The sequence below is a fragment of the Corvus brachyrhynchos genome, unplaced genomic scaffold, assembly GCF_000691975.1.
Source record: "Corvus brachyrhynchos isolate BGI_N302 unplaced genomic scaffold, ASM69197v1 scaffold255, whole genome shotgun sequence".
NCBI lineage: Eukaryota > Metazoa > Chordata > Aves > Passeriformes > Corvidae > Corvus > Corvus brachyrhynchos.
The window spans coordinates 2,502,512-2,522,809 of record NW_008238358.1 but is presented as its reverse complement, the minus strand read 5'-3'; the positions used below and the strand labels follow the sequence as shown (position 1 = coordinate 2,522,809).

At 39.5% G+C, this 20,298-nt stretch overlaps 1 protein-coding gene across 9 annotated transcripts in view; it reads right to left on the bottom strand.

Annotated features, from left to right (window-relative positions):
- Positions 1-976: 976 nt before the first annotated feature.
- PDE1A (phosphodiesterase 1A) overlaps positions 977-20,298 on the bottom strand; it is a 179,703-nt gene continuing 160,381 nt past the window's right edge. For 7 of the 9 annotated variants that reach the window (XM_017735736.1, XM_017735737.1, XM_008634709.2 and 4 more), the window contains 3 exons: positions 10,207-10,482; positions 4,995-5,114; positions 977-4,666 (listed from right to left, as the gene is read on the bottom strand). In XM_017735736.1, coding sequence (XP_017591225.1) covers positions 5,038-5,114; positions 10,207-10,482 — 353 coding nt within the window. In that variant the 3' untranslated portion in view covers positions 977-4,666; positions 4,995-5,037. The remainder of the gene's footprint in view (positions 4,667-4,994; positions 5,115-10,206; positions 10,483-20,298) is intronic. The other 2 variants (XM_017735741.1, XM_008634712.2) reach the window with 1 other exon arrangement.

Below are 20,298 nucleotides of genomic sequence, written 5' to 3'. Positions count from 1 at the left end.
GGTGATGAGATGGCTTTATAACTACAGTCCAAATAAAAGTGAAGAAACTTCTATTCTGCTTAACTATTCCATCTTGTAGCCAAGATTGTACCATTTTGATTTTGACCACCTTATTTAGCTACTTTATGTTACTTCAGGTTTGTAATAATGGCCTATACAGGATGTTGCAAATGCATAAAACTCAACAGCTCTAAAGTTCATATCCTATGTAATCTGTCAGAATAGCTTATTTTGTTAAGCTATTATCTGTCCCAACTCAGCTAATGTAAAGTTCCCCAACAATTCTCCACACAAAGGTCATAAGCTAAGGACTTGCCTAAGCACAAAGAAAGTATTTTGCAGGAAAGTTCAGCCCAAAACAGTTAAAGTCCCTTTTTTTATGAGATTTTTTCCATTTATAACTCTGTGGTTATGACTTGCTTCTTTGTTCCCAGGGGAAAACTTAGACATTCACAGTTTGATAAAACTTCTGAATGTTTGCCCTGGGACATGGAAAAGGAGTCTCTGGAAACCCATTAAATACTTAAATGACCAGGAAAGTAAAATTATTCCAGGGAAGTAGCCTAAATGTTTGCATAGTGTTTGACAGAGGACAGTTGCTTCTACTCATAGCAATAAAATAATTTCCACTCATTTTTCCATACTGTTTTTCAAGGATGTGATTTTTGAAAAGGGTTGCACTCCCCTCTCAGACAAACCTTTGTCTGCTAAACTGCTGTACACAGAAATCTCTAAGCTGCTGCTGAGGAATGCTAGTCATACTTACATGTTCCTCTTTCTCATACAATAGCTGTATAGTCTGTGAAAAAGACACATTTTAGACACTTACCACTAGTGAGCTTGATTCGTTAATTTGAAATTATTTTCATTACAGTAGTGGCTTGTTTGACTTCTGGCATCTCTACAAGAAGAAGATCCTTTGTGCATGTAGCTCATATAGCACCTGGAAAAGAGGAACTGCAAAGAATGTGGTATAAAGTAGTTGTCTTGATTTATTTTCATCATGTACCTAGTTAGGATTTGATACATGTTTGAATCTATGGGAGTCTTTCCATTCATTTTCAATCCAAGTAGAAAGGGGCCCTGTTTAATTCCATTTACACTGAACTTGGATTATAAAATTTACACCATGCCATGGAGGCATCTCTCAAAGTCGTACCCTTCCTGAAGAATTGCTGCTAACAAGTACAGTCCCCATGGCTCCTTCAATTTCAACCACAGTAAGAAAATTTTTTGTGTAAAAAATGTTTTATTGGTTATGTTTTCCTTCATCTGAGGGCTATTTTAGCCATAAAGGCTAAGAAGGCAAGACTCACTTAAAGAAATTGTTTTCAAGTGTGCTATGAGGATGTGAGTTTGTATGGCAAACTGGGACAGTAGTGGAAAATGTGGCATCCCAAACAGGTGGAAGGGTTGGAAACAACCATATATGCACTGTCACTTCTCAAAGACAATCATACACAATTGAGCAAAAATGCTCCAGGAAATCAAATTTGTAACTAACACTCAGGAGCTTCACAATCCTTGCCCTCAAATCAAATTTATTTGGGAATATCATCATAGGAAATATGGACAAATACAGCAGAATAAAAACACACAGTCGTAGATTGCCTTCTTGAAAATTAAATTAAAAAAATACTGGCTAGATCATAACCCATAACAATATTACATAATATATCTGTCATATATCTCAAGATAAAAGTACAAAATAAAACTCTTGAGGGCTCATTTATAGCTACAGCTCCTCAGTGTGCTCGATGCAGGGTACATGCCCAGAATGCTGTGGGAGAGACGCAGATGCAAACACCATTTCTCAGGGCCCCATGCAGTGTTTTGGCAGCGCAGCTTTACAGGTTTCAGAGATAAACTACTGTTCAAGAAGTTCTCAAGAAGCCTTTCTGCCATATGAACCCAAATTTCACCCAGCTCAAAGCCTTATCTAACACATGTTGCCGCTATCAGTGTTCTCCATCAAAGAAAATTTCTCCTCATCCAAACAACACACCAAACTTTGGGTCATGTCCAGGCAAAATCTTGCTAAGGATAAAGGAAGGAAGAAAGAATCAGCTGGCATTAACAAAAAACTAAGGACTCTTCTTGTATTTCAGTAACATCTACCACAGTGATAAAAACTGAATACAAATGAGCAAATAGGATTATTTATAGAAAAATCACTCTTCTATACTAATGAATAAGATCTGCAGGCAATGAGTGCCTCCTGTGAGACCAGGAGCTCCTTCTAGCTTCTCTAGTGGGAGATCTTGGTGCTCACTGTATCAACAGGACACTGAGCCCCCCACAGGATGCTTCAAGTTCTCTGCAGAATCTGTTATATTTTCTGCTTGTATTTCCAAGCGAAAAATTTTGCAGAGTAACAAATCTCAACAGGATAGAGACACAGAAAAAAACCTTCAGCTATGGTAAAAGTCTGAAATTGAAAATACAATATAAAGATTAAATTCTGATTGCTTCAGACTTTCAGTCTCATTGAGTCATAAATTACCATGTTGAAAAACAGTCAGTAAAAAATATGTAACTGGCCTAGTTTTTAAAGATAGTAGTGGTCTCTTGTTCTTTTCAAATTTGGTGGGAACTATAGATGATCAACTTACCTAAGGTTCTGACTTCTCAGATCTTAATCAAAAAGATTTTCCACTGCCACAGCATGTGGCAATTTACAATTTAAAAAAAGTCTGATATGACCATTAAATTTCTTCTCTTGTCATAAGGACAATAAGAAGCCATAAGATGGTTTACATTTTATTAAAAAGGAAAAAAAAGAGTCCAGCATTCCCAAAAAGGATGCAAAGGTGCACAGAGTGGTCCAGGCGACTAATGATTTGCTCAAACACTAGCAGAGAATATATAAATTCTTAGCTCTTAGCAAAAAATATTGATTGCATTATAACATCTATGATACAATTTCATCTGTTAACATTTCATTCGTTAACGGCACTGTACAGAAGTTTGTCCATGCTAAATACAAGCCTTGGACCAGATACACAAAACAACTTAAATGTATTTTTTACATCCTATATGCACAAACATTTCTTAAGTTAAAACTATGCACATTCCTTATGCATAGCACATATATGGCTTACATATTCAAAGACAGGAATTCCACCTTTTGGCATGCCCTTGTCCCAGGGCTCAGAGCTTACACTGTTCCCAGCTCAATTTTGACTGCTCTGCTGTCAGAAAAGAGACAGTCAACAGGTATGGACATGTAAGGGTCCCTCAGTGAAGGTTTTATGTTTTATGATTCCTTCTTCAATTGGACAAAGCGTGCCCTTATTGAGGTGGAGCCTGATGCCTGCTGAGCACTGGCTGGATCCCTGAAGCAGCAGATGAACAGCACACAGGTCTCAACCACGCTTGGCACAGAGGGGAGTGCCACTGCCTCCATGAGTCCCCTTCAGAGCAGACCATGGCTGATTAGAAAGACTTTTGGTTCAGTGAGGTAATAACCACAGGGTCCAAACAGGAGAACTGGGGAACTGGGAGTGCAGTGACCCCAGCCACCTGAGTGCCTACAACCTGAAGGGGAGCCTGGAAGTTTCCTGGCAGGTTCCAGCAGAGGGAAATGAGGTTGGCTGCAGCCATGTAGGACACCCAGACAAGTCAGGAGGGGTCATGTGCAGCTCGAGGGAAGAAGAGATGAAAATGGAGTTTCTTTACGGGCACAGTTTGGGCTGGAGGGCTCATTCTGAGGCTTCTTGCAGAGGTAACTGCCTGTGTGCTCTGTTTTTGCTGCCCCTCAAAAAGAAACAAACTCTAGCAAAGATTTTGCAGGATGCATGTTGTCACCTTTGCATTTGAGATAAACCATGACATAAGGCCTCAGTGTCACCTTCCAATCCTGTCTGAGAGGCAACACAGCATTTTGCTGAAGTGAAACACTTTTCATGTATTTCTGTTGCTGTCTCTTCCATCCTACAAAATGATAAGCACCAGTTTCATGGTAGGGCTGACACCAGTGCTGATGTTTTTCAAAATATTACAGGATTCAGAATGTTTTAATCTTTAACACCAGATGCTGTTCAATTAATTTTAAAGAGATATTTCAAATACTGATTTGTTCAACACCAGTTCTGTCCATATGGCAGCCACTGCAGTGGGGAAGAATCTTCATTCGTGCAGGCTGGTCAGTGTAACTCTACAACTTCCCTGTACAGTCTACAAACATTTATTTCCAGATATTTTAAGGAAGCTAACAAGTAGGACTTTTATGGTGCATGCAGCATGATTGCATGAACAAGTATCTAGGAACACATTTCATTTTGATTTTCCATTTTCATTGGATGCCAGCAGCAGTGACATGTAACAGCAATCCCAGGCAGATGACAAACATCATGTTTGCACACATCTCGTGATTAACTGGAAATGTCTGGTACCAGTGATGCAACAAAGCAAGGTCCAACTTTGGCTGAAGAAATTATTTTGGCTAGTTTAGGAAAAGCAGAATAGAAGAGGAAATAGCAACACAAAAACAACTGAAATCTTGCGAGTTTTTAAGTGCCTTGAGTTACCAGCTCAGGGTTTTTACATTTTACATTTTTGAACATTTTGTTCAATCACTCTCCACAGAAATAGGATGATCCAAGAACAAGTTGACAGATAACAGCCTCTGAGATCACGAGGTAGGAACAGCTAGAGTTCTTCTCTCCTGCAATAGAGGTCAAATGAAAATTCATAAACAAAAGATTTCTGATACTACTACTACTTCCAATATTTCATATACCTGAATTGAGGATGATTTATAGCATGATAATTTAGTCTGACACTAAGGATTCAGATATTAAAAAGTACTGTGTTTCCCTTCTTTATATTGAATTTTTTTAAGATGACATTGAAAGTGGGGTATACCGTGTCCCCATTGCAAAATTTTCTAATATAAGCACAACTGGGATGGAACAAAGAGGTTAAGAATAGCACTAAGTCAGCCTTTATGGTATAAAACACTCCCCATTGGAAGAAAGAAATTACCAAATTACCTGTCCTGCCTGAAATGTCAGAAGCTTTTAAAAAATAGCAAATCTAGTTCTGTACCAGTGCTTCTGTCTGCTCCGTGGCTTTTACAATATCTTCTGATGTCTTACAGTATTTAGGCTCACCTGGAAGATAAAAAAATGTGATTGGGAACCTGAATGAGGAAGTTAACCAAATCAAGAGAATCTGCACAGCCATAGACAGACAGAATCTAGTTCCTCAAGATGTTTTAAGGTTAAAATGAGGTTTCAGTCACTGCTTTCTTTAATTGCTTTCTCACCAGAATAAGCATCAGCTCGAATTAAATAATCATTATGGTTTATCCACAAGGCAAAAGATAGGATGAAAGCAATAGATCACAGCATGAAACAAAACTATGAAGACTTTTACAAGGGGGTTCGGTTTTGGTTCATTTTTTTCTTCCAGTTTAGTGAAAGTCAAAATTCACCCTCTGTGGAAAAGTGCTGTTTAAATCCCCTTTTCCGTAGGCTTTCAAATCAGAGTAAGTTTCTCCCAGATAATGAAAGATGCCAGTGTCAGGTTCTAAGAATTCAATTAATTCAATCAGATAGGAGCAATGACATGGAGTAACACAAGCAGCTTTCAAACTAAGTGATACAACATGAATCTCAAATCGACAATCATAGAATCAAGTTGTTGCTTAAACCATTCCTTCAGTTGCTTTGAATGAGTACAGCTGAGGAAATTATACACTGAGATGGTAGGCAGGGTAGAATGTAGCAAAGTCACGGTGTTATTTACTAACTACATATAGTAACTTCTCAGTTTTATCCAGTTGATCCACCAGTAAGAACGCTGAACAGAAAATGTCAAAAAGGAAAAGCATAGTAGTCTCAAAAGTGGGAAAGATTACCTGGGAGAAGCATAAAAGTTATAAAAATAGAGAGGGGAATCTTTTTGAAAGCCAAAAAACAAAGGTAGAAGTAGCTGAAAGAGAAAGCAGATGATGCGTGATCTGAAAGGAAAACTGGAAGATGATGGCAAGTTGAATGGATGATGGACAGTTTAGAAAAGAGAATAGGAAGAGAGGAAAGAAAACTCAAGAGAACAAACATGAGAAAAGAAGAAAATTAATACCTATGAATCTACCATGGCTTCATTGTAAACCAGTAAGAACTGCTACTGATTTCACCCTTCTTCCTGCTTCACTACCTTAAATTGTGGCAGTGTGTGCTGCCCACTCTGTAATGCAGCCACAAGCAGATCGGTCATATTCCCCAAGCAGCATCCTACATGATCCCTTATTTTGCATAAATTTAATGTAGGTGGAATACAGTCAACCAATACTTCAAAGGCTTTTAAAGTCTCCAAATCGGAATAACATTAATTAGAACAAGGATGTCTACAGATCTTTCAGCCTGTGGCTCTTTTTGGAGGGGTTTAGCAAAACTTTATTAGCATTATTATCCAAAAAAACAAAAAAGGGGGTGGGAAGGTGTATGAAAGTAAAAGCTATTTATCTAAATATTTAAATTAAATATTTAAATTAAATTTTATACTTGACATTTGAGTTTGTGGTTTGCTTAAAACAAAACAATTCACAGAGTTATGGAATATGCTGAGTTGAAAGGATCAACGAGTCCAGCTCCCGGCCCTGCCCAGCATCATCCCCAAGAATCACATCATGTACCTGAAAGCCTCATCCAAATGCTTCTTGAACTCTGTCAGGCTTGGTGCTCTGACCACTGCCCTGGGCAGCCTGTTCCGGCGCCCAACCATCCTCTGGGAGAAGATCCTTTTTTGTGATCCTTTTGCTAATATCCAACCTAAACGTCCCCAGCACAACTTCAGGCCCTCGGATCCTACCACTGGTCACCACAGAGAAGAGATCAGTGCTTGCCCCTCCTCTTCCCCTCACGAGGAAGTTGTGACTGCAGTGAGGTCTCTCCTCAGTCTCCTCTTCTCCAGGCTGAACAGACCAAGTGACCTCAGCTGCTCCTCATGCACCTTCCGCTCCAAACCCTTCACCATCCTGTGCCCTCCTCTGGGCGGTCTCTAACAGCTTAATTTCTTTCTTACATTGTGGTATAAATTTCAAAACACTAAACATTAACTTCTAAGACATATATAGCTTTCTTCTTCTCTGCGCATCAGATTTTTTATGTGATAAAAAATGTGGTTGCGAAAGGCTGTTATCTTATAAACCTTACCTTTTTTATAAACACATTATTTCCTTCTTTATTCTAACTTTCTCTCCATCCTTATTCCATGCATGAACATGGATGCCTTCCCTAAGTCCCTGAATCCTGGTTTACCCAGGGAGCATTAAGGAAGCAGCAGAACAGCAATCTGCTCCCGCTCTGCTCGGGTGCAGAGGGCTCCACACTCGCTGAGCTCCACGGGGCCACCGCAGCACTGGGCGGTCACCAAGCATTTGCATGGCACAGATGATCCCCTGATGCCACCTGCACCACCATAAATCAAGCTGGCATGTTGTTGTTGTGGATCTGCCCACTGCTGCTTAACCTGGTTATCCTCCAGAGGCTCTCACTTACTGACTGCTGGTGACGTTGAATGTGCTGCACACGCGATGGGACTGGGCAGTCCTCTCCTGTCATATAGAGTGAAGCTACTGGCAATCTGTTTTATCACGGATTTATTATCTCCCTTGCATTTTGATATTTAGGATTAATGTGGCTATCATTACGAGTGAGAAGTTAAGTTTGCCAATTAACATTTATAAATCATTTAAATGTGGAGTTGTTTAATTAAACATAAGCAGTTTTTTAAATTAATGTTCTAATTAATAAATCACTCAGGAGAAAAGGAAAATCATCGCTTGAAAAAAATCACCTTATAATAGTTTCATTTAATCTTGTACCATTCAATTAAATGAAAGTGAGATGATGGAAAGGAAAAAAAGGTATTGTGTGGAAAAACAACATTCAGTCTCAACTGCAGTGGTTGTGACAGGGACCCTCCAGTCCTCCCTTTGCACCAACCACAACCCAGGGCAGAGCTATTCCTGTCACTAAAATGTGATGGTCTACAAGAACTACACCTAGAAAGAGATGCGATACAATGAGTGGAAAATGGCCCCTTTTAAATTTTTTTTAAATGGGGAACCCCCTCATCATAGCACATCCAAACATTCATTGACAGTTCCCAGGAATGCACACACATCATCTTCCTGTGTTCACAACTGTTATAACTGCATCACTCACAGAAAACTTAACTGGATTTTCTGCTTTTCATAAAACACAGAACAATGACAGCTAACATGAAATTCCAACCTGAATAACCATGTTGCTTTTCTTCTTCCTTTCTATCTTACCCTCCTAGCCCTAGCACCTGCAGGTGCTCACTTCTCCACCCCAGGAGCCAGCAAGCACTCTGGGCATCACCTTAGCCTTTTACCCCCCATCCTCAGTACAGAAACTACAGAAGTAGAGATGATGTCCTGATAGAGGTATGGTGTCTCTTAGAGTACTCAAGTTTAAGATGTGAAACAGGGGAAAAACGTAAGGTCATGTGCTTGCTACCTTCTGCTTCCTTGAAGCAGCATTCCATTGAAAATGTCTGAATTTGGTTAAAAGAGTCCTGTCTGGATCCCCTGGATATCAACAGAGGTGCAAATACACTGTTAAAAATTTAATAGCTTCTTACCCATTTCATAAATTTTGCAGTTTGAAGTTTTAAAGTACAATGCATTCTCTAGAAAATTTCCTGCCTCAGAAAACAAATGAGATTAGCATTTTCTAAAATAAGAAATCTCTGTTCTCATTGGAAAGGTGGAATGTAAAGACTGACAAGGCAACAGAATGAACTAACTGCCTGCTGAGTTGTATCTGACCTCTCAAACATCATTTTTGTTGGTCAGCCATCTAAAGACCCACAAGTACAGCTACACCACAACTGCCTTCTGCAGAGTCTGAAAGGTGAAAGGTTCAGCTTTTCCTACTGCATTCCTCATCCAGGAGATGAGGAACTTCTCTAAGGCACTTTAATTGTAAGTCAAGCTTTAATACGAACCTGGTGTAAAAAATACGTCAAAAGATAAAATGTCAGTTATTAGACAACTTCAACTGCTGTGAAAATAGTTTTAGTGTAAATATTTTGATTTAGGGCCCTAAATTAACCATCTGTTATTTCTGATGGAAAAAAAACCTGTCAACAATAAAAGCATGGAGCCGCGGAATGCGGAAATCTAGAGTAAGTGGGAGTTCTCCATAAAAAGGCTTTTTGAGAAATATGCCAAGTCATATACTCATGTCTAAGCTAAGCATTATAAGCACTTCAAGGTTGCTGCTCAGACAATGCCATACTTCTGGCACAGTATTGCAAGGCTTGCTGTCATTAAAGCATTAATGAGTTTCACATTTTAAGTAAAAGCGAGGAAAAGAACTGTCATTATATGCCTTGATTATTCTTATTACCCTCATGCCTCAAAGATTATTCTAACTATAAGCAAACTCAGAAAATAAAACGAAGATGCACAGTGTCTTTCTCTTCCCTTGGTAACATCTATTCCTCATTGCTTGGGCATGTTGCCCTTGATACTGTGTTGCAATCACCAGATACTAGACATGGTCATCTTGTGATAAAATACTTACACTCCAAAAACATATTCTGACATTTTAGAGATTTTCTGGCTTCTCCACTTGTCTTGCAGCTACAGTCGAGAGACTGATCTTCCTGATTAAGAGAATGACACAGTCCCATGACTTCTACAGTTGGCAAATTCCATCTACTTGAACTTAACTCTTAAATTCACACGACCTTTGGTACAAAGGATGTGGTTTACAAAATATCACATTAGGTGCCCAAACTAAGGGGAATAAATATTAATAGCGTAATTACTTATTCAAAAAGAAAGTGCTAGATAGTTCTGTTTTGAAAGTTTACCTTATTCTCCAGTAACAAACAGCTATTTAATTGTAAATACATATCTTTGAATTATTCTGGAATCATTCTTCAAGTTCAACTAAAATATATTCTCTAAAGAATTTTCTAGTAGATACCAAATAGCTGATATCAGGAAGTTGATATTTGATTATATGCTTCTATTTGATGTTTTAGGACACTACCACTTTTACACAGGCCTGAAGAAACTGTCCTCTGCTGGTGGTTTATACAACAGTTTATTTCAATATTTTACATTGCTGTTGATATTTGACAGGGAGATACCAGACACTGCTGCAGCTTCACCCTGGACAGCTTCATTAGATTGGCTGGTGCTCTGTGATGAAGCATTACCATTCAGTGGGTCTGTATTCTGTGTCTCTTGCTGGGCATCGCTGAGATCTTTCTGGTTCGGATCAGAGTTAGTGCATTTTTCTGAGCTGGATTCATCACTCAGAGGAGTGTCGAAAGAGACTACTTGTAGAACGATGGATCTGGGAGGACAGGATGTACCATCACTTCCCTGACTACTCTCATTTTGTATCCTTGTTGCCTCTTCCTGTAACTGTGCATCTGTGGAATTTCTGCTTTGGTCTTTTTCCTGTTCACCAACATTTTTCACAAGTTCTTCTACAAAGAGGGAACAAAATAGGTGAATTAGATAAGAAGGATATGCCACAATTTTTTGATTTCAGAGTAGTGACAAATTGAGCCGCACACGGGACCACTGTGAACATCACTTTCTGCATGAGATCATGCCCACTGTGTTAATATGGGTCAGATTCTCTCCCAGTTGCACTTTGCACTACTGCAGCTGAACTGTAGCAGTCCTCTTTCTGGTTGATGTCTAATACCTCTTTTTTGGCCATAATACAGAGCAAGGAGCATCATCAGACAACAGTAACCTGAAGGATGGGAGCAGGAGGACCCCTTGCTGCAGGCATGTCCCTCTGCAGTGCTGTTTACCACCGCAGGACTAGGAAGGGCAGAGCCCATCAGGTCTGTGAGAGAGAGAGGGCATGGAGAGGAATGCCTCGCTGGGGATGGGGCAGGCATCAGAATCGAGGGGAAGCCCTGAAGGAAATTGGCCTATCAGCCTGGAAAAGTCCAAACCATCAGCTCACACAAGTTGGAACAAACTATAGGGGGTTATGCATGTGCTGTCCAGTACTGCTGCCGTTATGGCTAATGGCACATACAGAACAGGAAGGAACAGATATGGGGGAAACTGCGCTTCAGGGGGCAGCAGCAACTGGAAAAATAATGTTTATGAAAGGCTCTACTCCTTGGTCTAGTGCAGAGACTTGGAGAACAGTACAAATGAAATGGCCCATAGTAAAGGATTTGAAAGAACAGAACAGCACAGAGAGGTGTCACCAGGAATAACTAGATGAAAAAGAAACAGAGAATGGAAAACTTGTGATGGCAGGTGAAGAGTCCAACAAAAAATAAATGTGCCGTCTTCATGGAGGGCCTATTTGTCTTGCTATTATAATCTGTATTTCATAAATTTAGATTTTAGAATCTGTACACTAGTATAGAAGATACCAAATACTGTTAATTTAAAAAGTGAAAGCATTGCAGTTTGAACAACATGGGCATAAAACAGCTACATGATATTGCATAAAATTTCAACTTTGGATGTTAGAAATTATTAAGGAAGGAAACCAAGCATTGAGGTACTTATTGAGTTCAACTGGCATCTCCCGGAAACTCTGATTGTGAGTGACCAGTCCAAATCCAGGCCACAAGTGATTGCACATGACAACTGAAAGATAACCCAGACTGTAAGCACATTTTTATTGCTGTCAGCATTTGGCACCACCTTACTTTTCTAAATACAGAGAAAAGTTCCCCCTGAAGTACAATTTGGTCTGTGGAATGGGATGGAAGGGAAGACCTTCAAACCTCAAGTGATGTGCAGAAGCATGGAATAGTCAAATAATTTCCTTCTTCTGTCATTTATACTTTCTAGTATACTTTTTTAAAAATCAAGAACACTAAAATTTGAGCACTTTCTAAACTGTTAAACCATTTTTTCCTTGGTTTGGATTCTAAATCTTCTGAAACTTGGACAGGTAGTCTTTTTCTACAGACTTTAATGCAGCTCTTACAAAGAAGAGGTTGGGCTAAAACCATTGAGAAATATGTACATGGAACTTGATGCAAGTTATGTTCAATCTAGAGACGTTATTTAAAGCACCTGTCACTCATGACACAACCTACCTACATAAGGCTTTTTTCCTAAGAAAGTTATTTATGTGCCATATTCGCCTCCAAATGGCAGAACTGCAGCATTTCTCCTTAGCTTTATAAAAAAACCCAAGGAAATTCAAAGATAAAATATTTCACATGCTGCTCAGATGCATCAGTAAGTTAAAACAAGAAAAGCTGGATTATAAGCACACATAAAACTGTAATATTAATATAGCTCACACTGGTGATACTTTTTAACCAAAAAGCTAGCAAGAAGAGAGTATTTTTCTCGCTGAATGTTGTTTTAGGACTATTCTAGCCAGAACTCAGGTGTGTCTTGGTGTAACTGGATGACTGACCATTTTATTCTCATATTAGAAAGCTCAGAGTGTTCATATGTGCAAAATCCACTACTGTCTTTTCAGTTCATAAAGCCTGAATATCCAAACTTAAAATTGTTCTCATTCACTCCTTAGCAAACTTAACTGGCAAATGAAGATTAAGAGTTTAATCGTAACAACTCTGCTGGATTGTTCTTGACTTATGTCACAATGGTCTCTAATTTCTATGACTGCCCTTGAGATGATTTCAAACATGTCTGTTTAAGAATACCTAAACCAGAGCCAAACTCTAACTCGGGACTAACTGATGGATGGAGCTCTGAAATGGAGTATCTCTGCACCAGGATACACTTGATAACATACCAGTTAAAAGTTATGCCTTTTGCATTTAAACTGGTGTGAGACTACAGGAGTACCACGAGTGGCTGGTAGGAGTGACTGAGACTGAGAAGCCTCAAGTACAAAATCCTCTATGATGATGTCACAACTGCCATTAAGCTCCTCCCTCTCTTTTCTTAGTATGAAGTCTCTCACCTGATGGACATCTGACTCTATGTTCTCACTCGCTCTGCTCCACTCAGCTTTAACCCCTTTTTCATCTTTCAGAAAGACAAAAAACACTGGGTTCTTACAGTCAGCCACTTGTGGAATATGCTAAATGTCCTGGAAAAATACATATTTCTGCTCTAAACACCTAATAATTGTACTCTATATTATATAGGACTTTTGTATTGCATATAATACTTGGAATTTTCTATGATTTCTGCTGTCCTATCATTCTGATGAAACAGAATTATCTAGCAGTCTAAATAAGGCTGAGACTGGGACAGTGACCAATTAAGTAGAATTCAAGCATGGCACAGCTAAATTAATCCTGCTAGTGTAAGAGAAATGGAGCTGGCATAATGTCTGACCCCCACTGCTGTGCAGGAAGAATTGTAATAAACACTGTGGCAGTCTCTGCCTCCAGCCAGCCATTAAATGCCAGGACCCTCTGAGGGCAGTGGACCAGGCTGCTGCCCCTCACCCTGGACTGCATTTCTGGGAAGAGCAAGCTCCCCCTCCCTATGGGCACGTTACCATGACCAGCCAGAGATGGAAATAGAGTGTGTTAAATGAACAAGGTAATCTGGCATTTGCAACATTGTCGATATTCAATAACAATAAATAGATTAGTAAGGTAAAGAGATTAAACAACCACCCATCTTGGCCCTCAGAAAATTTTGGGGGATTTGGGGTGTGTCAGTTAGGCACTGAAGAGCTCAGGGTTTATCACAGCCATTTCAGATAAAGGCAGGCAGGAGTACATTGTGCAGTGCAGTGAACTCAGGGTATGTGTTGTTGTTGCTACTGGTTTTGCTCTCTCTGCTTTAACTTGGCAAAAGTGACAGGAGCCAGGCCTGGTTATGTATTTTTCAACTGTTGGGTTTGTTTTCTTTACAAGAATCCAAGTGTTATTCAGCAAAATTTGTGTGAATTCCTCTGTAAAATAAATGGCTTCACCTAACTGGTCTGTTTGGGGTGACTCAAGTTCATCCCTCTCTTCTGCTTTTCTGTGCCCTTTCTGAAATCCTGCCTTAAAGCACAGTCCTTTATGAGAAGGAACAATGGCATATGACACATAAACATGATAGAAGTGGTGTCTTTCTTCCCTTGTGTTCAGGCTGAGCTGTTGGCAAAATAACTGTAATGCAATATTTTTTTGTTAAAACTGGCAGGACTCATAAGACAATAGCCAAATTTCAGAATCGCTGAAAAATTCTGGTACTCAGTCATTTTGCATTTGCAGAAAATGTGTTAACTAGTGAAAGCAACTTCTTTCCTCTCTTCATCAGATTATACTCTTTTTTCATTAAGTCACATGGGTTTTCTGTTTTGTTTTTCACTTAAGTGTCAGAAAATTTAATTGAATTCTTTAAGTTCTTTATTTTTTATTGTTTGCTGGAGTGAGTGGGAGCCCTGAATCCCTTCCAGTCCAATGAAGTGTCCATGGAACACTAAAACTGTCACAAGACTCAATCTCTAGTCCCGTGCTGTAGGACTCTGTGATGCCCCCAATGTACCACAGAAGCCCTGGAGGGTCTGTATTATCAACTACAGCACTGCTGCTTCCCACCAGCCCTGTTTGTTACTGCCTATGTATGCAGCAACAGTTTCAGGACGTGATCCAAGTGGTGAGGAAGCTTTGCTACATTTTGGAACTTTCTCTTTTGCATTTGTCCATCAACTTTCTTTTCCTCACCTTTCTGTGGTACAAAAAAGAGCGTTCAGCTGCTATGACCTGCACAGTACAGGGCTTATGAATTACCTTCCTGTTTACAGCAACTGCATCACTTGAGCATGTCTTGACCTAACAGGAATGGAGAGGAAAAACACAAAAGCCATATGCAAGCAGGACATCTCCAACCAACTGATGGCAGTGACTGTGAACCCCAATAAAACAAATATCTGCTGAATCACATTGCAATTTTCATTGGCTGCATTGACAAAAAGCTACAATTCTTTACCCTTACAGACAGACATGTTGACATGAAAGTTTTAAGCTGAGTTAGAGAGGAAAGCTGTTCATCTTCACTTCAGAATTAAATTATTTGAGGACTCTGTAATGAAGAATGCTGCTGGATGTTACGGAATCTCTGTGTATACTATGACAAACTTTGATTTCTAGGTTTGTCTACTTCTTTTTTTTTTTTACTGTAAAACAAAATTTACAGAAAACAGTGACAAAAGACCGAAACCAGGACAACACGGGAAGGAAACACACCTTTCTAGAAGACATGTTCTCACATCAGCCATTTTAAAGAGAAAACAAAAAGACCAGGACAAAGCATCAAAATTTTGCAGAGAACAAGAGGACTGATCCTGGTGCTTCTGGAACTACCAAATAAGTTTAAAGATATGTCCAAAAGCTCCCAAACAGCCATGATTACCCCCAACTAATCTGCCATTTTCAAATTCAAGAAAATATTGCTGTAACCCACTGAGCTATTTAGATACTGATTCCTTCCACTTTCAACTCCACACAAATTTCATCACAGTTATAGGAGTATATAAAACCACTGCAAACCACGTAATCCAGTGGCACTTAATATTATAGCATTATGTTATCTAGAAAAATTAGCAAATACTAAATTAGCTAATTAAATCAAAACTTTACACTAAAGGATTTGGTTAAAAATAATGTGAGTTTATGGTTTCCTAGGGTTGCTACTTCTCCCTTTTACTTCTCTTTTGCTGTTTATTTGTAATCTCAGGGGCTTGAGTGCTAGAACTTTTGGGACAGGGAATGGGAAGGACATGATGCTGTGAGCCTACTAGAGGGAAAAGGTGATTTAAGTGATGTAGACTGTCGTGCAGAGATGGGCCAGCTCTCTGATGTGTACTCCAGGGAGATATAAAACAGATTCCACTATTAGGTCAGTTATCATTCCTTAGTCTGTGATTTACCAGGTATTGCCAATATCAAACATTCCTTCCTACTCTTAGCTCAACCCACTCCTTGCACTTACTCAGACCATGCTGAAAAATTCTCCTTTCCCCACTTAACACATTTCTGAATTAGCTCAAAAACTGCTTATGACCTAAGCATTTTAACACCGCAATTAAAATCACTGTCACCGATACTAGATGGGACTTCTTTAGCCTCCTGAATTGATTTTTTTCCAACAGATTAAAACCGTCCATTAGGGTAGATTTCATGTGCCAAACTGTCAGTCAGTTTCTGTCACTGTCACACACATCCTCCCACTGCCCGCCCTTCCTAGCGGCTGCTAAGTCACATTAACATGCTATCAGATCATCACTTTCAGATTTTCACATTTCAGCAGCTGCTACTCTCCTCTTGTTAGTGAGTCTGCAGAGAAAATCTTTCAGACAAAACGGAACTGAACCCTGTGGTTATTGTGACTGGAAGTATGCAGAACTGAAAGTGCCCGAGGGGGGCCTGCAGGTACCATGCACAGGTCTTTCAGAGGAGACATTTGTTATTCAGAATTGCTGCCTGTGGGGGGAAAAAAATGCTGGTCTCTACTCCATGGATGCAATAGTTGTTATTTTGTCACATTTTTATCATCAAAATTAAGCAGAGGCCAGTGTGAGTGACTCATTCAGCCTCACATCTTTTTCATCCCACCTTGATGAGGTCAGTCATCCCAGGCATACACTTTTGAGCCATGCAGCCCAGTGCACTGCCAAAAGTGTTGAGGACATATTCATCACTGATGCCTTTCCATAGAGATAATGCAAACTTGGGTCACATTCTGTAACACTTAATTCTTTAGAAGAGTTTCATAAGCATAAAATGAAAACAGTAAGTTTGTAATACAACTGTTGTTGTATTATCCTGAAGACGGGTCCGTTTGGTTGGCAGATGGACTTTTTGGTGTGTTGTTCTGCATGCCCCTATGTTGTTATATGACCTCAGCTGAGTGTCCTGAGCTGCCTGTGCCTCTTTCTGTTCACTATAAACAGAAAATAATGATATTTTTTTATCCCTGTAACTTTATTTACAATGATCTCTACTGAAGAAATTAAAGCATGTAAATCAGCAAGCATGATTACTAGTCCATACCCTTACATTCTGTTAAGAGTACCTAAGCTTGCCAAGCACAGATCAACTTCATAAGTAAATCTTTGGAACATTTTTATAGAACAAACTAAGCGTGAATAAGGGAATAAACATTGTATTTTTTAAATATTAAATAATTGTGTTACAATTACGTTCTAAGAAGTGCATGGTGAAGGATCTTACATTATAGTTAAATGTTTCTTCACAAATTCTGTGTTTCTTATAGCTTTCTCAGTAGGTCGATAACTTTCAGATCTTAAAATCCACTTAGAACACATCTTCTCTAATGAAAGAACCTCTCAGATACATCTGAGCACATTTACTGTCCATTTGCTACATCTACAATAATTGCAAACAGCAGCAGCCATCAACAGTATGTGTTGAAAAAAGCACAGGATGGAATAGTATCTTTATCACTGTGTTGAGTTGAACAAAGATTATCTGGTGATTGGGGCTTGGAATATTAATTAAACATCAAGACTTTCGAATTAGAATCCCAGATGTTTGATCATTATGGTAATTCCCTGTTAACAGCAACCCCTGAAAGGCCTGAGAAACATTCCTCTAATTCTCCAGTGGTGAAAGGTTGAAGACCCTTAGGCTATAGAGTACTGAGCTCCTCTGCATCAATTATACAAGACATGGCCTTTTTAGCAAAGTGGAGCCATCCTATTTACTGAGCCTTCTGAGAAGGAAGCTTTCAAACAGCAGCCTAGGTAGATAAACTCTTTCCTTACTAACACAGGCCTTTCCAAAAACAAAGCACGCTGTTCCTTGCACAAGCTGCTTGCTCTGAATCAAGTCTTAACAGCAACTATCTTTTCAGGGAGAGGTAGCTCCAGCATCTCCAGGAAAGCTTCCCTGTCAACAACACTGGCAGTGAGGATTAGTCTTTTCCTCTGGACTGTCTGGCACAGGAGTCAGACCATATTCTCCAGCCCTTGCTAAGGGAGCCCTTGCTCCTGATGAACTGCCTCCCAATTTGGGCTACATGAGTAATCTTTTCCTGAAAAGGTGAGAAGCTGGAGTGAGTTCAGATCATCCTCGGGAAATTATTTGGAACGTTTCTAGTTCCTTTCTGTATTCCTTGTGCATATGTAGTACTACATTTTACAGAGACAACTTCTCCTGAGCCTGAGAACTAAACTGGGAACAGTATCTGGTGTTTGCAGAGCCCATTGACAAGAATGCAGATGGTTCCTTTAACAGCACAAGCTCTGTTTGTCATAGTCAGCTCAGGAAGCGTGTTTGAAGATCTACACTAACAGCCAGCCTGTTTACTACCACGGCACAGTCCTCATACATGTGACCTCTCAATGCATTCAGCAGTTTGTGACTTGTCATAAATTATCTAGCTAGGAACAATGATAGCACTTCTTTCACCTGGCAGTGATTTATCTCTGACATCTCTTCTCTCAGTATATGGTCCTACTAACATATGAATAAAACACTGCTTCACTCATATGCCCAAAGCAGACTAAAGATTTTTCATCAAGCATGGAGTCAGAGAAGGCAGCCTGAGATCCAGACAGGATGGGACTAATCATCTGAAGTTCAAGGGCTCCGGTAATTCACTTATGAGCTTAGTCAAACTTGGTTGATCTGAAAAGAATTTCAAGTGGAAGGGGGATGTAGTGCAATATTTTCTATTCTTTACTAGATGTTCACTTTGCACAGTCTGATTAAGGATTTTCAGCCTTTGCAGGGTACATCTTCAAAGCAGATATACTGGACCAGTTGAGGAAGACTCCCTCTCCCATTAAGTGACAAGGAACTTACATGCTACCTCAGAAAGTGCTCTATAGAAGGCTATTTTTACTTAGCAAAAAACTCTTTTATAGCAGTCCTTAGGGCCCACATATGGGCTGTGGACCCAGATATTCCATTCCAAATGAATGGAAAATATAACTTCCACAACACTTGTATAATTCATCCCTCAGCTGTTAATTAAAAAAACCCTTACTATCTGTTTACTAAAAAAATATAAATCTGTACTCAAAAGTATTTGCATTATTCACAAGGTTTCCTCTACAGGCTAATCAGGCACTCTGAAGGTCTCCATGCCATGCTCCAGGCAACTACAGACATTGCTGCAAAATCTTTTCCTCGCAGAGCCGTTAAAAAAACCAGATTCAGCCACAATCACACAGAGAAAATATTGTTCATCACACTCTGGCCTCAACACCAGCTATTTACACTTACCCATTAGCTTCCCTAATGTATGTTTTACTGCAGTTCCATAATTCTGTTCAGGAAGTACTTAGACACGCTTCATTAGTCAAGTTGATGGAAGAAAAGAAGGTTAGGACAACCACAATCTCAACAAAATCCATGGAGTCTTGAACACTAACATCTCTGTTTGTCAGAGCACTGAGCATGCCCAGAGTTTCTTGCGTTTTCCTGGGCCTCCTATTAATATTGACTGCAATCTTACCCAAAATAGTTTTTAAATCTCTTGCTGAAAGTAGCTTTGTGTTTTCAATGCCTGTCAACAGTCCAGTAAAACTGGGTTAAATATATCGGTAATTTCTAGAGCACAACAAAGCACTAGGAATGAAGGGGAAACCGTGCCCTTTGATAGCACTGTACACCTCCTAAACAACATACCAAAAAGTTGATGTACCAGAATCAAACTGGTTAGTTATATATAACTGGAAATGGCAAACTTCCAGACAATAAGTTCTCCATTATTCCACACTGAAGGACCTTTCATGTCACTAGCTCAGGGCTGCTTGAACTCTGCAGGCTATAGCTAAGTGGCCTTGGGCACTCTGATGGTCTTCTATTATTACTGACCACTGCAAATTAGCAGTTCTGTCCTTTTGACCAGCCAGTATTAGTTGGGCAAGACCAAAGGAAGCAATTGGCTATATAAAGCTTCTCATGAAGAAGGGACAATATTAATGGAATCCTCTCCTCAGCTGCCCCTTCCACCTGACTCTGTCAAGTCTTTGTCACAAAAGACGTACGGAAGCTTATTCTTAATATCCTCCTAATGAGAATATTCATTTGCAATTTAGCACTAAATTAGATTTTATCACTGTTCAGCACTGTTTTTCTGTCTTGTCTGACACCTCTTTGAGAAAAAAGATGTTGATTTGGATGATGGGATGAAAAGCAAGGCTGGCCCTGGGTTCCAGTATATCATTCCCAGCTGTCAGTATCAGGTCATGTACAGCAAGACCAGTCTCAGCAGTGAAATGTAACGCTGCAATATTCCAGGTACTTGCTAGGAAATAACACAGCCTGTGGACAAAATATTCCCAAATGTCATTCACTTAACCTGAATTGAAGCTATAAATTCTTTTTAACAATTAGCACAAAACATTTCAATCAGGTAAC